At 39.4% G+C, this 15,583-nt stretch overlaps 1 protein-coding gene across 2 annotated transcripts in view; it reads left to right on the plus strand.

Annotated features, from left to right (window-relative positions):
• The window catches only part of NEBL (nebulette), a 340,919-nt gene that overhangs the window by 301,582 nt on the left and 23,754 nt on the right, over positions 1-15,583 (plus strand). Inside the window, exons 20-25 of one of the 2 annotated variants that reach the window (XM_032623435.1) lie at positions 936-1,028; positions 3,908-4,000; positions 5,277-5,369; positions 6,674-6,766; positions 8,012-8,116; positions 9,093-9,264. In XM_032623435.1, the coding sequence (XP_032479326.1) occupies positions 936-1,028; positions 3,908-4,000; positions 5,277-5,369; positions 6,674-6,766; positions 8,012-8,116; positions 9,093-9,264 (649 nt within the window). The remainder of the gene's footprint in view (positions 1-935; positions 1,029-3,907; positions 4,001-5,276; positions 5,370-6,673; positions 6,767-8,011; positions 8,117-9,092; positions 9,265-15,583) is intronic. The other variant, XM_032623434.1, reaches the window with a different exon arrangement.

A 15,583-nucleotide genomic window follows, 5' to 3' on the forward strand; every position in this document is an offset into this window, starting at 1 on the left:
GTTGGCATTATCATTTGTCTGGTTGATCTTCCTCTAAATGGACTTGAACGAGGAGCTTTTGATTGAGGCAAATGCCGGGATATAGGCGGGCTTTACATAACATGATTGTGTGGGTAGAAGACACTTCCTGACTTTCTGCCACTGGCCCATCTACAGCGATCAGCACTCAGTGGCCTCTGTTTGTAGTACATTTCCCTCCACCTTCCCCTTTCTCTTCTTTTATTTTTTTCTTATTCTGGATCATTTGGGTACTCTCGGTCAGATACACAGTGTTTCCAAGACTTTGTAGCTAACTCAGTTTGACTTTTGCCTTTAAATACATGGTGAATTTCAATTAACATGTTAATAAATAGAAACTGCTTTTCAAATAGAAAATAATAAGTTATTATATTAAGATAATTTCCAAGGTTTTTGGTGCATCTGCCTGATGATAAAATTTATTTTCACAAGCAATGTATGCTTATTTTAATTAAAAAACCTCTTCAGGGCTTCCCTGGTGGCGCAGTGGTTGAGAGTCCGCCTGCCGATGCGGGGGACACGGGTTCGTGCCCCAGTCCGGGAAGATCCCACATGCCGTGGAGCGGCTGGACCCGTGAGCCATGGCCGCTGGGCCTGCGCGTCCGGAGCCTGTGCTCCGGAACGGGAGAGGCCACAACAGTGAGAGGCCCGCGTACCGCAAAAAAACAAAACAAAACAAACAAACAAACAAAAACCTCTTCAGTGATGGATAGGTGAATGGATATGGGTTTCTTTGTACTTCAGGATAAAGGAATCCTGAAAGCACCAGATGAAATAAAAATTTGTGTTCCCACTGAAGGAAAATTAATATTGGAATTAAAAATTCAACTATGCAGTAGTTACAAATGAAGAATTCTTAACTATTTTTTAAGCCTTGTGTTGAATAAAACTTACATTTTAAAAAATAAATCATGCAGGTAAAATACAAGGAAGAGATGAACCATGGAACAGCCATTTCTGATCCACCAGAGCTCAAGAGAGTTAAAGAAAACCAGAAGAACATCAGCAATGTGTGATCATATTCCTTTAAGTATTGTCTTCTGTGCGCATGACGCTTGTCCGGGTGAGGTCCCACTACGATGAATACCATTGTAGGAGGGCCAGTTCCTGAAAGGTGGAGATAAGGTTTCACACATATTTATGTTGGGGTAGCATTACACCAAGCATGTGTATTTGCTTATTAAAGAACGTGGTATTGAATGCCTACTCTGTTCTTGTTCTTGGGAGCATTCAGAGATGAGGTCTTAGGGGCTGTGTGTATTCTCAGGGTCTCTAGGAGAAACAGCTGTGGCAATAAATAAAGATTGTACACGAAGTGCTATAACAATAATTAATATTTACTGAGTGTTTACTACGCTTTTTGAGTTCTTTACCTGCAGTATCTCATTTAATATTAAGTAATAATCCTGTTTTCAAAGTGCTGGGGAAATGCAGAGGAGGAAGGCTATGTCAGTGAGAGAGAGGAGAACCCTTGGAGAAAGAGTTAACATTTGAGTTAGATCTTGAGGAATTGATAAAAGTTTGGGGTGGATTTCGTGAGAAAGGGCCCTCCTGGTAGTGCAAACTGAATGTGTTCAGGATCCAAGATCTGTTCAAAGAGGGGAAGGTTTAGTGTGATGGGTACTTGGGGTGGAAGATGGCAGGAGAAAGGTGGTGGAGAGAGAAATCATAATTCAGGCCACGAGGAGGCTGTTGGCAGTGCCAGTGCCCCGACATGGTGATTCAGATGCATGCAGTGGCTGCTGCCGCTCTGGCCTTGACTTAGGGATTAAATTGTTTTAATGTGTCCTTTTTTAAAAAATTATTTTATATTGAAGTATAGTTGATTTACAATGTTGTGTTAGTTTCTGCTGTACAGCAAAGTGAATCAGTTATACATATGCATATATGCATATGTATATATGCATATCTATGTATAGATATGTATATACGTATGCATATATGCATATCTATATATGCATGTATAGATATGCATGCATATGTATAGATATGCATATCTAAAAAGATTCTTTTTTAGATTCTGTTCCCATATAGGTCATTACAGAGTATTGAGTAGAGTTCCCTGTGCTATACAGTAGGTTCTTATTAGGTATCTATTCTATATATAGTAGTGTGTATATGTCAATCCCAATCTCCCGATTTATCCCTCCCCCCATTTCCCCTTTGGTAACCATAAGTTTGTTTTCTACATCTGTGACTCTGTTTCTGTTTTGTAAATAGGTTCATTTGTACCATTTTTTTAGATTCCACATATAAGCGATATCATATGATATTCGTCTTTCTCTGTCTGACTTACTTCACTCAGTATGGCCTAGAGATTGTCATAATGTGTCCCTTTTTCTAAAAGAAGGGTTGCTAGTTTTCAATTTATCATAGAAACATAACACTCCCTTAAAATAACTATTTGAAAATAATAATGAGTTAATTTAATAAGAAAATACTATAAATCACAGCACAGGTGATATCTGGCATGTCATATGGGAAGTGGTGTGTACGTGGTGGAAGTTTGGATAACACTGGAGTAGTGGAGAAGAATGTGGGCCCTGGACTGTTGGTTTGATCCCAGCTTCAGACCCTACCTGCTGTATAACCTTCATAAGCTACCAACCCCTCTCCAAGCCTCAGTTTCCTCATCTGTAAAACAGAGACTAGAATATTAAGTGAGATATTGCCTGTAAAGCACTCAGCATGTTTGTGAGCGGATGAATGCAATACATAAAGAGTCTCCATATCAAATTTATGTCTCCAAACTTATATCCACTAGAAATTGGCTACAACAGTTTCTCAACATCAGTAATGCTGTTCAACAATTTTTTCTCCTCTGACCTCAGCCCAGAGTAATCTTTCTTTGTATCCTGCCATCAATAGAGATTACACTGGACCTTTCCTCACTTCAGGCAGTTATCCGACACAGAATCTGCCTAAACTCTGAAACTGCATACCACGGCACAGAGAAAGAAATCACACTGGCAGGGACCTGACCCTTTTTCATTTATTTTCCAGGCTTATCAAATATCTGGTCACTTGCACATGCACTGCTGAGGGTGTACATCTCAAGTCCATTTTATCTGCAGGCCCTGTAGGCCTTGTGATATCTTACAAAAAAAAAAAAAAAAATTCTCTAACGCTAAATTTAAACTCCAAAAAATCATTAAGACTGTCCCCGTGGAGTTCCTTATAATGGGATTTTTTAACCTCTAGTTTTCCTTTTACCTGTCAAAAATTCATTTGATGGACATGTCATTCTATCTGTCTGTGTTGGATCCTCATTTATTTCCTGGGGTGTTGTGGAATTGCCAAGAAAGCTGACCACAAACGTTGGGTCTGATCCCTCAGCTAAGAAACAGCACCTCTATGCAGTCAGTCAGAAATATCTCCGTAATGCTAGCCAGAGCATGGGCTTCTAATGTTGGAACTTGGTAGAGGAGGAAATTTTGAGGTTCAGGGTTTCTTTACATAGTGACAGCCACTCACTGAGGTGCAGGCATAGGACTGGCATAACCCTCATTTCTAATGATAAGAGTGCAGAATTTTAATTTTTCAATATAAAACGGTCATTTGGTAATGGTGCTTTAGTGCCGTGAGCTCACAGAAGGGATCATTTATCATTGCTGATAAGATCGAACTCAGAGAGGCCACCACTAAATTATGCGGTTTGCAGAATAACAACCCAAGGTAGAATTCAAAACATTTGGGCAAGAAAAAGCTTAGACCTGGGATCACTGTGATGACGAAGTCTTTTAGCAAAGCATATTTCACTCTAAAATCCTAATGAAGATTTTAGCTAATGAATGCTCTGTCACTGTGTAACGTTTCTTTTGGTCAGTTGCAGTGTGCTAGCTCACACTTGCTTCCCATAATCCCACACTGTTTTGCGCTTGTCTCTCAGCTCCAGTACAAAGAGCAATGTTACACAGCAACTCCAGTGAGCACGACGCCAGAGATAGAGAGAGTGAGGAAAAACCAGGAGCAGCTGAGCACGGCAAGTTGTTTCTGTTTCTTCCTATATTTTACCGAACAGTATATATTTTTATTCTTTACAACGCCTTCTGAAAAGCATTAGACCCTCTACATCTTGGCCGCTTCTTCTCCACAGTCACGTATTGAGGGGCTGGGACAGTAGACCTCTCGTGTGAGTCCAGAAAATTGGGGAGTGTCTTGCTGTCCTTCAGTCCTGCTTGTTTATTCAAGAAATCTTCATTAGGCCATGTGCCAGGCATTATCCTGGTCACTGGTACACAAAGATGGATAAGACCTCATAGTTGGTAAATCTCTAAAACCACATGCAGATTTAAAGAATAGTATCGTGGGTCTGTTGTCAGTCTGAGAAAACAGATTGTCTATTGGCATAATGCAAAAGAAGACCTGGCTTGACTGGGGTTCTAAGACATAATGTCAGGGCAGGGAACCTTATAAATAAAACAGAAGACATTATCCAATCAGTCAGTAATCTATTGCTAATAAAAGAATCGTAGTTAACAATCATGAGATTCCTCTAATGTGGACCCTGTGCTAAATGCTTTATATAAATCCATGAGGTTGGCACGATTTACTCTCCTGGCTTGTAGGTGTGGGAAACTAAGGCTTGAGGAGTTAGAGAACATGCTGGGAACCCACGGTTTGTGACAGCAGGGCTGGGATTTGAACCCAGGCCTCCCTGAATTCAGAAATCTCTTTCAGATGTGTCCCCCAATAGTTATTTTTCCCATTCTTTCACCCTTTTATGGAACTTTTACCATTATAAACAGTAACCTTCTTCTAAAATGGGTAATTTTGAGAGACTTTAAAATTTAAGAGTGAGTTCAGGCTGATGACTGCTTCATCCTTACAAGATCCCTGATGATAGTAGGAGTGAGGAATCTGCAGCTCCTTTTGAAGGTGGAGGCTCCAGGGTCAGAATGGGAGTAAAGCCAGCTTCCCAGGCTGCCATGGCTACTTCACTATAGTTCTCCTGTAATGATTTCATTACAATGTTTTCCCCTTACATTTCCATTACATTTAGTTGTGGCATTTGCAATTAGTTTTGGTATTGAACAGCAATATATTTATAAAAAAATCATTTTTAAGAAGCACAACACTTCGTGCTTGCTAAGTTAGAAGAATCGGAAGCCAGGTGCATTTGAACTGAAAGGTTGACACGCGTCTACTGTGGAAAAAAAATGTTTAAAAATTAGGGTTAATCTTGAGGCTCATCCTCTGTTGCTATTTGGGTGGAGACCATTCTACTGTTTGTTAAAAGTCTTATTTCTCCTCCATAGGTAAAATACAGAGGAGAGATTAAACAGGCAACGGCAATTTCTGATCCACCAGAGCTGAAGAGGGTTAAAGAAAACCAGAAGAACCTCAGCAATGTGTGATCTTAGTAACTTTTTTCTTACAAGAGCAAACATATTGTCAACATGTCAGTGAAGGGGTCGTGTTTTCAAAGTTTTCATGACCTGGAGTTGATACTCTGCTCTCAACTGACTGCCAATTTATTGGAAAGGTTTCAGGGTCTTAGGTATTGTGGGTCCAGCCAGGCATTCCCTGCTAGAGTTGCCAGGGACTACAGTCTGATTTTTGTTTGCAGGTTACTGTGCATCCCTCCTTTCTGGTCTTCCTTCATGCTTGTGGTTTCTGTGGTGCCCCAAAGGCTTACAGTGGCAGCTTCGGGCATCTTGGCCCTACAAATACGCTTTCCCAGTCCCTTTCCTACATATATATATACATATTCTCGTTCTGTAGCCTTTCCGGCCCTGACTCCCACTCCCAGCTGTTGTCACTTTATTTTTGGATGATGCTGGGGGAAAATTACAAAGTGTGCCTGGCTGAATAGGTCACATGGGACAGGTCCATTCGGGGGGCACTTGTTGAGGGGCTGTCAGTGTTTACTCAGACACCAACTCCTGTCCTGCTCTGACTCCTTTCTGTTATGTAATCCGTGGATGCAGTTCACTGAGACAATCCTTTTTCACCGTCATTAACATATAAATTGGGTTCTTTGGAAGAGGAAATTTGGAGATCTATTAGATTCAAAGAAATCTTTTATTCTTCAAGCCTATAAAGTCCTTTTGACCAGATTACAAAGGCAAGGCAGTCTCCTGTTTGGCACTTTCCCTGACAACTATATTTTGGAGAAGCAGATGCTCACTTTTTCCCAATATATTCAGAGTCACAGTTGATGTAACTCTGTTACTCTCAAAAGGGCACATGATTCTGGAGAAGGAGGGATGGAGCAGTGGGAAGAATGCTGGCCTCATGGATGACTCTGGTTACTACTTAGGCATCCAGGCAGAAGTTCTGCCACAGTTAATTACTAAAGCCATAACAGTATAGCAGCATTCTATATAGGTGCGAGTACCTTAAAGTAATATCCATGAAGACATTTCATATCATACTCCTTTGTGATAAAATGCGTATTACAGCTTTACCGACGGTATGCCCATATAATGAGTACATTAATAGTGATTTCATTCACGGTGATTCACTGCTATGGGATGAATTAAAATAGAATGATTTAAGATGCAAGCATTTTAAATATGACTGAACTTCTGATAGCATCCTTTTTTTTTCATAGCTTCCTTTCCTTGGCTAGCTCTTTAAAATAAGTACAATGAGACTCTTATTTAGGTGAATGGATTCACAGTGCTCTGCTTTTTGTTTTCTGAAATGACAGGTTTATTATAAAGGTCAGCCGGGAAGAGCTACGGCTTTAAGTATAACTCCTGAAATGGAAAGAGTAAAGAAGAATCAAGAAAATATTAGTTCGGCAAGTTGTTTTATTCACTTGGGGCTATCGCAAAGGACATGTCCTTTATATTATTTACTTGCAAACCTGTTTCCTCCTTGTGAAAATAAAATCGATTTCCAAGAAACCTTTGTAATATATGCAATAAGTCCGTGTATTATTTCAGATGACTTCCAAAAGCTGCCACTGTCTAACTTTATATTATCCTGCAACTCTTTGTTGATATTTCCAGATGTGACCAACACTTACATTTAAAGTCTTGTTTTAAACTGTATTATGTTCATTTAAACAATGATTCATGTTATTTTAGCCAGTGTCTTTGAAAGTAGTAAAGTCTTTGGTGTGTAAGTTAAACAATTGTTACTTTACAGATGTATTCCATTGAATGTGGATTGTTAAATCCTCTCTGCAAAACAAAATAAGAAATGACTCATTACTCCAAAGTAAGGATTTAGAGGGGAAAAAAATCTTTAAATATATTTAACACAGAATTCAGTTACTCATTAAACTCCCTTGATGAACATCGGTGTCTTATTCGGGGAGTGTGCTTTCTCTTAGGAAATACCAGGGCTTCCGTTCTGAATGCACATATGCCCTCGGGTCTGCAATAATTGGTATCCTAATCTTATACATAATCAGCTTCGCAAATAGCAGTGTGCTGATGGTCAGATGTCAAAAAGAGCTTTATGCCTAGGAATCAGCATTTAGGTTTTACAATGCACAGCTCTCTAGTGGTGTTTCTGTCCAGAGATGCGGATTGTATTCAACATAAACTACCTTTAAGTGGTGGCTGCTTAGAGGGAACCTAAATTTGTTACTTATTGATTCTTGTCGTCTGCAGTGGGCAAATAAAAGGAAATAGAGGGATGTTCCGTATGCATTCTTTCAGTGTTATGGTGGGAAATGGGGAAATAGAGAAATGGAAAAATAAATTTAGGTTCCATTTAGCTTTGGATTTTCCCTGTTTAAGTGTGATAACCACTTTTACTGACACATTGTTAGTGGATGTTGGTCACTCACACGTTTGTTTTCAGTTGGTAGAGAGATTTAGGTCATCTTGGCTGCAGCCTTTAAAGGAGACCATCGAGAGTAAAATTTTAGATTGTTATTCTAGAACGAAATGTAATTCACCAAACAAGTTACCTGGGAAGTAATTCACGATACGTTGTATATGTTTCACTCACTTGGGAAGCTTGAAAAAGTTATGTAATTTTTTTCAATTATAATTGTCGTATTTTTAAGTATGTTCTACTATTTACTTTGCAGGTAAAATATACCCAGGACCAGAGACAGATGAAAGGTAGACCAAGTCTGATTTTAGATACACCTGGTCTCAGACATGTCAAAGAAGCTCAAAATCATATTTCAATGGTAGGGTCCAACCAGGTCCTCCATCTGTGACTAAAACATACTAAGGAATGGCACCACCCGATGCACTGATGGCGTTGTTCACCATTAATCTGGATAACTAACAAAGCATGGAAAGGCCGATGGGCCCGTCCTTTGGGGGGAGCTTTCTAGTCACACTGAAATGTAATGAAAATATTTAGTCTAATAAAATAATTTTTCTCAGTGACTTTTTGGGTGTGTTTTTTATTTCTAACGTGACTACTGTAAATGTACTTTATGAAAGATATTTGGTTGGACTTCTCTTCAATTCATTTTAGGGTTGAGTTTGGTGTGTTTACATGTTTAAAGAATATAAAAATATGTATTTTTAAAGAGCAGCTTCATGAGATGTACTTTATATACCATAAAGTTCACCCATTTAAAGTATACAATTCAATGGTTTCTAGTATAATTTACAGAGTTGAACAACCATCACCCTAATCCAATTTCAGAACATAAAAAACATGTTTTGAAATATATATATGTTTCTGTAATTATATACAAAAATATATATATATATATAATTGTAACTCTCAATCTAATTTTAAATAATATGGTTTTCTTGAATAATTGTGTAGAAATGCCTTATCATTTTATTGCATACTAAAGTTTAAGAGATAAGATATTAATTTATACCTAAGTGAGTTCGTTTTAGGAAGTAACCAGGATTTTAAAAATATATCTTTTCAACACTTCTTACTGATATACAGGTTTGTATATTAAAAGAGCTGCTAACCGTAATGATGAAAAACATTGTGAAAATGTCAGCTTGATTTCTGATGCTAGGAAACTGAAGTTTCAGACATTATTTTTGGAATAATTGGAAAAGATACATCTATGTAGAAAATAATCTAGATGCAGCTGGTACAGTGACAACTGTCGTTATATCAAAATTTTGTGAGTTGTGTAACAGTCAGGAAATTTCAGTTTGAGTTAATATGGTTTTTCCCTTTTTCAGGTGAAATATCATGAAGATTTTGAGAAGACAAAGGGAAGGGGCTTTACTCCTGTTGTGGATGACCCCGTGACAGAGCGAGTGAGGAAGAACACCCAGGTTGTCAGCGATGCCGCCTATAAAGGTGTCCATCCTCACATCGTGGAGATGGACAGGAGACCTGGAATCATCGTTGGTAAGCTGACGGGCCTGCTTGGCAAGTCTGCACAGTCAAAAAGATCGTGCTTGCCCTGGCTTTAAAATTCGCTTCCTTATTCATCGGACTCCTCCTCAAATGCTTGAGGTGGTGCCCAGGTGAAAGTGGACCACAGGTAATATTGTTTGCACCATGTTGGATGGGATTCGTGGCCTTTGCCAGGTATCATTGCAAATCCATTCTGTTGTTGGACGTCCTCTGTCTTTAATAACCTTCTGGTCTTAAGAGTGTTCCTACTTGTTATGCAAAGAAGCCCAGATATCAGACATGGGTGATAATGAAGGATGAGCAATTTTTTTGTTTCGCTTTAGCTTATGTACTGTATAATTGTACTGCAGACATTGCATGAGTGACATAACAGCAGTAATCCCATTTACGTCCTTTTACCGCAAGTAGACATGCCAGAGAGATTCTGATGATTTCCACAATATGAATAGCTTATATATTTTTTAATATTATCTCTGAACTGGGAGAATCGAGAGCTGTCTGAAAGTCTCACAAATCAGAGAGGAAGGAACCTCTCGTCCTGCTGTTCCTTCTTGTCAGCCTGGGAAAAATCTTAGGAACATAGTGTTGAATGGTGACAGAGCAAGGCTTATACTAAAATCTAAGGCAGGGCTAGAAAGGAAAGTTACTAATTTTTCAATTTGTTCAACATTTGTTTCTGTTGTAGGGGGAGAAGTTTCTGATTTTTATTTTGTTTTCTTAGACAAAAACCTTTTAGTTACTTCTTATGAGTTACTCACATGTCCTTAATCAGGAGTTTTAACCCAACATTTTACCTGTTTCAGTGTGTGGAGAGCACGAGTGGTGAGGGTTCAGGGATGCAGGGAGTTGTCTGGCGTGCACGTGTGTTGGGTGATGATTCACAGGCTCCCCATGGAAGGTCAATGAACCAGGCAACTTAAATTTGATCACAAAGTTTTCTTAGCAAATCCAGTGAGTGTGAATATCCCTTTGTTCTCTGAAGTAGGCTGTGCGGTGGGTTTGCCTATTACATGCTTGCTTTTTGCATATGCCCCTTTTCAGACTTTTGCTTAACTCTCTTGAGTGCTGACTTTTTTTTATTCATTCTTGATTTGTTGATTTCTTCCTTTGGTAAAAGACCTCAAAGTTTGGCGCACAGATCCTGGCTCCATCTTCGACATTGATCCCCTGGAAGACAATATTCAGTCTAGAAGTCTACATATGCTCTCTGGTACTGCTTACATTTCGAGTTCCTCCCCATTTACGTGGTTTTGTCTTCAAAGTGAAGCTACTGTGAGCTGTGGAGGTTCATTGTGCCGTTTGTGTAGTGTAAATTTTTAAGTTTGGGATTTGAAAAACTGAACAAGTTGCTGTGCTATTTAATATACCATTAATCATTTATGAAAACAGAACTTGCCAAAGGGCTTTTTAATATATCCTAGATTAGTTTGTTCTAGATTTATTTGAAAGGTGTCTAGAGCTTACTTACATTTCCTTTTTATTAGTGAATATGATTTTAGAGGTTTTCTGGGCTTTCAAATGCAGCCATTTGGACTGCACTAAACTGCTAAGACATAAAGGAGATTTGTTTCATGAAAAACACAACATTTTAAAGGTATAGTTCTTTAATTTAAAGACTTCTTTAACTTAAAGAATTCTATGTAAAACAGTGGGGTGATTTTCTATATAGTATCATAAATGTCTTAAAATAGTATCCTTAAAATTTATCTCTGGGTCTTTAGAAAATGCAAAATCTGTAGTTTACCTAGGAAGTCTATTTGACTTTTAACTTAGACTGCATGTTTACAATTAAAAGCAAAACCCAAATGGTTTGGATGTTTGGGTATAGTGATAGCATGGGTTGACTTTTCAGACTTTCAGACCACGTTTAGCAAACCGAAGATTTGACAGTTATGCAGGTATTTTAAAAATATAAATAGATATATCATTTAGGTCTCGCTCTGCCCCCTGATTTCTAACTCCACGTTTAATTGCTGACATTAACAAAATTGAAAGCCCAAGGCAAAGTAGCGATTCTAATATTTGTATAGTTAATTTGATCCACATAATCAGCCAAATTGTATTTAATTTTCCAAAAATAAAGGCAACAAATGCTGTATCCTTGGTGATATTTGAAAAGAATTATTTATAACCAAACCTTTTGTTTGATAGAAGTTTACTAGTTTGCCAGTGTTTTCTTAGTTCTTGTCAATTTCCCATCCCTCATCTCTCCTTTAAAATTTAGACAAAAAATGAGTATAAATGATCATTAAGTCATTTATATAGTTGATGCAATGTGTGCTGAAGTTTGGGAATAGGTGACTAGAATTTCTAATACCTGAGCTTTTGGATTGTAATTTAATAAGGGATTATTTTTCTTCCTTGTTAAATTTTTAAGTAATTTTTTTGTTTCCTTTGTTCTTCAAGTCACTTAATCACAAGTATGAATATTTTCCCTCCAATATAGAAAAGGCGAATCATTATAGGAGACAACGGTCTCGATCTCATTCGAGCAGTACTTTTGGTACAGGTCTGGGAGATGACAAATCAGAAATATCCGAGATTTACCCTAGCTTTTCGTGCTGCAGTGAGGTAACAAGACCGTCTGATGAAGGAGGTATCAGACGTTAACCACTCTAAGAAATTTTTTTTAATGTGCCACAAGCGTGTCTTTAACAAATTTGTCACTTTTGCGCAAGCGTTTGGCCTGGGTGTATCTGAACGTTTTAAATTATGTTTAGAAAGTTGAGTCTTCTTTTAACTACTAATTTGCATTTTTGCATGTTTGTTTTTCCTGTCTTACTTCACTGTTTTTGCTACAAATGGATCTTTAATGACAACAGCGTCTTGGGATCTGCTACATGAGTTTGTTTCACAGGAGTTGTATGTGATGGATATACACAGCCAGAGTGGAAACTTGAGTTCTACGGAGTTTGTATCTGATTTCCATTAAGGAAAATCAATCTTACGGTTATATTTGAGTGGCTAAGAGGTTGCTATGAATTTGTGTGTTTGAATATTGATATATAGCTGCAGACAGAGTTAGATCTTGCCAAAAAGAAATGGGGTATGTACTTGGGATATGAGATTTTTTTTCAATGGAAAATACCGTTGATTGTTAATAATCTTCTCTGTATTTTATATAAGCATACTTTTCCTCTACCTTCTCCTGTTTTCTGCATCCAAGCTGGTGGGTTAGGTCTAGAAACTGGTAGTTGAAATTGTTTTGGATGTTAACTACTCCTTCTGATAAAGCTGTTGTTAAAGGTTGAGACTGAGGTATAGCTGCGGTTTAGTGACATGGGGAGGGAGAGAGTAGCGAGCACAGAAGAACAAAAGGAAAACGGAATTTCCTTTTCAGCCAAAGTCCATAGGGCTGAAATCCCTGAGGCAGGAGATTTTGAAGTTGAGCAGTTTAACATCTTGGGGGAAAACGTAATGGGACTGAGGACCTGATGAAACTATGAAATGTCTTGTAATTGAGTAATTGTTTTTTGCATTCATAGGAAAGCACCTATGAGAATAAAATCAGTTATAGTCAAAACGTCTTAAATTATACATTCAGACTGGCCCTACCTTGGTAGAAAAGTCTTTCTTTTCTTAAATTTCAGATTTGTTGAGGTATAATTGACATATAAAATTGTAAGATATTTAAAGTGTACATCGTGGTGGTTTGATATATGTGTACGTTGTGAAAAGATGTCCCCCCACCTAGTTAATTAACGCATCCATTACCTCACGGATTTATCTTTTTTCTTCTTTTTTTTCTTTTTTTTTTGGCAAGAACACTTGAGTTCTACTCTGTCAGCAAATTTCATCTATACAATACAGTGTTATCAACTATAGTCACTGTGTTATTCTTTAGATCCTTGGACCTTATTCACTGTATAGCCGAAAATTTGTACCCTTTTACCAATCTCTCCCTACCTCCCGCACCCCCCAACCTCTGGCAACTACTACAGACACGTGTCCGCTTATCTAACAAAGGATTCAATAACTTTTTTTTTTTGGACTTAGGGTTGTTGATTTCTCCCTTCAGTGGCTCTAGAGGTACAGAATAATGTTGATGCCTGATGAGGTAAATAAAACCCAAAGCAAATACGAGAACAAATTTCGATCAACCTTATTTAACTTTACTCAGTTCAGTGTACTGGAGCTGATGTCTCTCGCAAATGCGACGCACCTTAGTGTTTGCTTCGTCAGGGACCCTTTTACTTCACGTCTGTACACACAAACAAGGCATTCATTCATTTATTCACCAAATGTTTGAGTGCTCTTTGTACACCAGCCAAGAGCTCGGATCTGGCAATGCATACAGCATTGAGCAGCAGAGATATGCATCTGCTCTAAGGCGCTTGGAGTCTGGGGCGGGGGACCCTGACATTGAGCAGATACTTACCCAAGTAATATATAATTATGGACTGAGTAAGTGCTCTGAGGGGAGGCCATGGGGGCCACAAAGCGGGGGGGCGACTCCATCTGGCTTCAATGTCAAGGAAGCCTTCCCCAGGGAAGGAAGATTTGAGCTGAGATGTGAATGCTAAATGGAAGTTAACTAGGCCAAGGGGGCTTTGGGAAAATAATGTTTCTCCTTGAGAGAACAGAGCACAGAAGTGGTGCGTCAGGGTCATTCAAATGGAGGCATCGAGCAGGCAGTCAGAGTCCACAGGAGGAAGCTGCACTGCAGTTAAATGCAGAAGTCATCACCTGTGTCCGTGATCAGGTCTTGGATAAATCTACGCAGAGAAGGAGAATTTGAGACCCCTCTGGCAGGTTCCCCAGCTCCTTCCACGCCAGGTTCGCGCGTCTCCAATTCCACTGGCTCCTCTAAGGCTGCATTCTAAAAACCTACTGCTGTTGGTTTATCTGCCCCTTCTCCTCTCAAGCCGCTACTCCTTTTCTTCCTAAGTATTTCTAGCAAGAGGACCCTACGCTATGCCAAACTGCATAAGAAAAGTCTCCATTAAAAGAAAGTACACATAAATATTCTTGCACTTATACAAGAATTTGGGGAAGAGTAACGCATGGTTAAGAGGGAATGATTATATTTTTTGAAGTGGAGGAATTTCAGACTCCATGAAGGTGGTAGGGGGAGATTTTTTGACAGGAAGGAGTGTCTCAGTAGCTTAAATAATGCCTTGTAAGAAAAGCTGACTCCTCGGAGGCATTTATAACCTGTCATTTCTCAGTTACCTGTTAACAAGGCCTGTGTTCGGTGACATTTCCAATTTTGGAAACTAGATATTGAGGTATGAAGCAAAAGTAAAGATGCACCAATAAGTTTTATAACATTAACACGAGTGGTGGCGTACCCACAGGGTATCTGAGTTAATTCAAAAAGATTTTAGAATACCTGGGAATATGCTCCGAATTCTATTCATCTTAAGTCAAGCACATCACATTCTACTGATCGGTACTTTATGTCTGTCTGTATTCAAATGATCAGTGACGCATCTAACCTAGTAAGTCCAAAACCACCTTCCCACCTTCCCCACAACATCTGCTGCTTTTCCAGGCTTCCCAGCTTGCTAAGTAGCACCTGCAGCTTTCCAGATACGGACTTCAGACTCTTAGGAATCATCCTCCACACTTGTCTTTTACTCCCATCCACATCCAAACCATTAGCAAATCTTGTCAGCTCTCCCGGGAAAAAGATATCCAGAATCTGACCCCTTGTGCCCACCTCTGCCCTCGCCGCTTGTTTTCAGCTACTGCCTTCTCTCCCTCGGGTCATCACAGAAGCTTCCAGACTAGTTTTCTGCTTCTGCTCTTGCCACCCTGAGCCACCAACCCTCTGCCCTGGTCTGTTCTCCACGTGGCAACCAGAGCATCTCTTTGAAACACAAGTTAGATCATGTCATTCTTTTGCTACCATTTCATTCGGAGTATATCCCAAATCCTTACCGTTGCCCTACAGGGCCTGCACCTGATACGAGCCCTGCCTGCCGCGCTGAACCATTTGCTTCCTTTTTCGGTAGACTCGTCCACTCCCGCCATCCTGGTCTCCCTGCTTTACTCACATCTTCCAAGAAAGCACCCACCCCGGGCCTTCACATCTGCTGTTCCCCCTGCTTGGAACTCTCGCCCTCCTGCCACACCCAAGGCATGTGCTTGCCTGGATCCGTTTTGCTTCATGTTTCTGCTCAGATGTCGCTTCATCAGAGAGACCCTCTCTGACTACCAGAGAGAAGACAGCACCCCTTCCCCTTCTGTCTGGCTTCTCTTCCTTCATAGCACTTGACACCTGAAATATGTATTTGTTTGTTTGTCTGCTTGTCTGCCTCTGCCTCACTGGGCTAGACGCCCCACAACGGCTGGGATGTTGACTATT

Source organism: Phocoena sinus, chromosome 2, assembly GCF_008692025.1.
Source record: "Phocoena sinus isolate mPhoSin1 chromosome 2, mPhoSin1.pri, whole genome shotgun sequence".
Lineage (NCBI taxonomy): Eukaryota > Metazoa > Chordata > Mammalia > Artiodactyla > Phocoenidae > Phocoena > Phocoena sinus.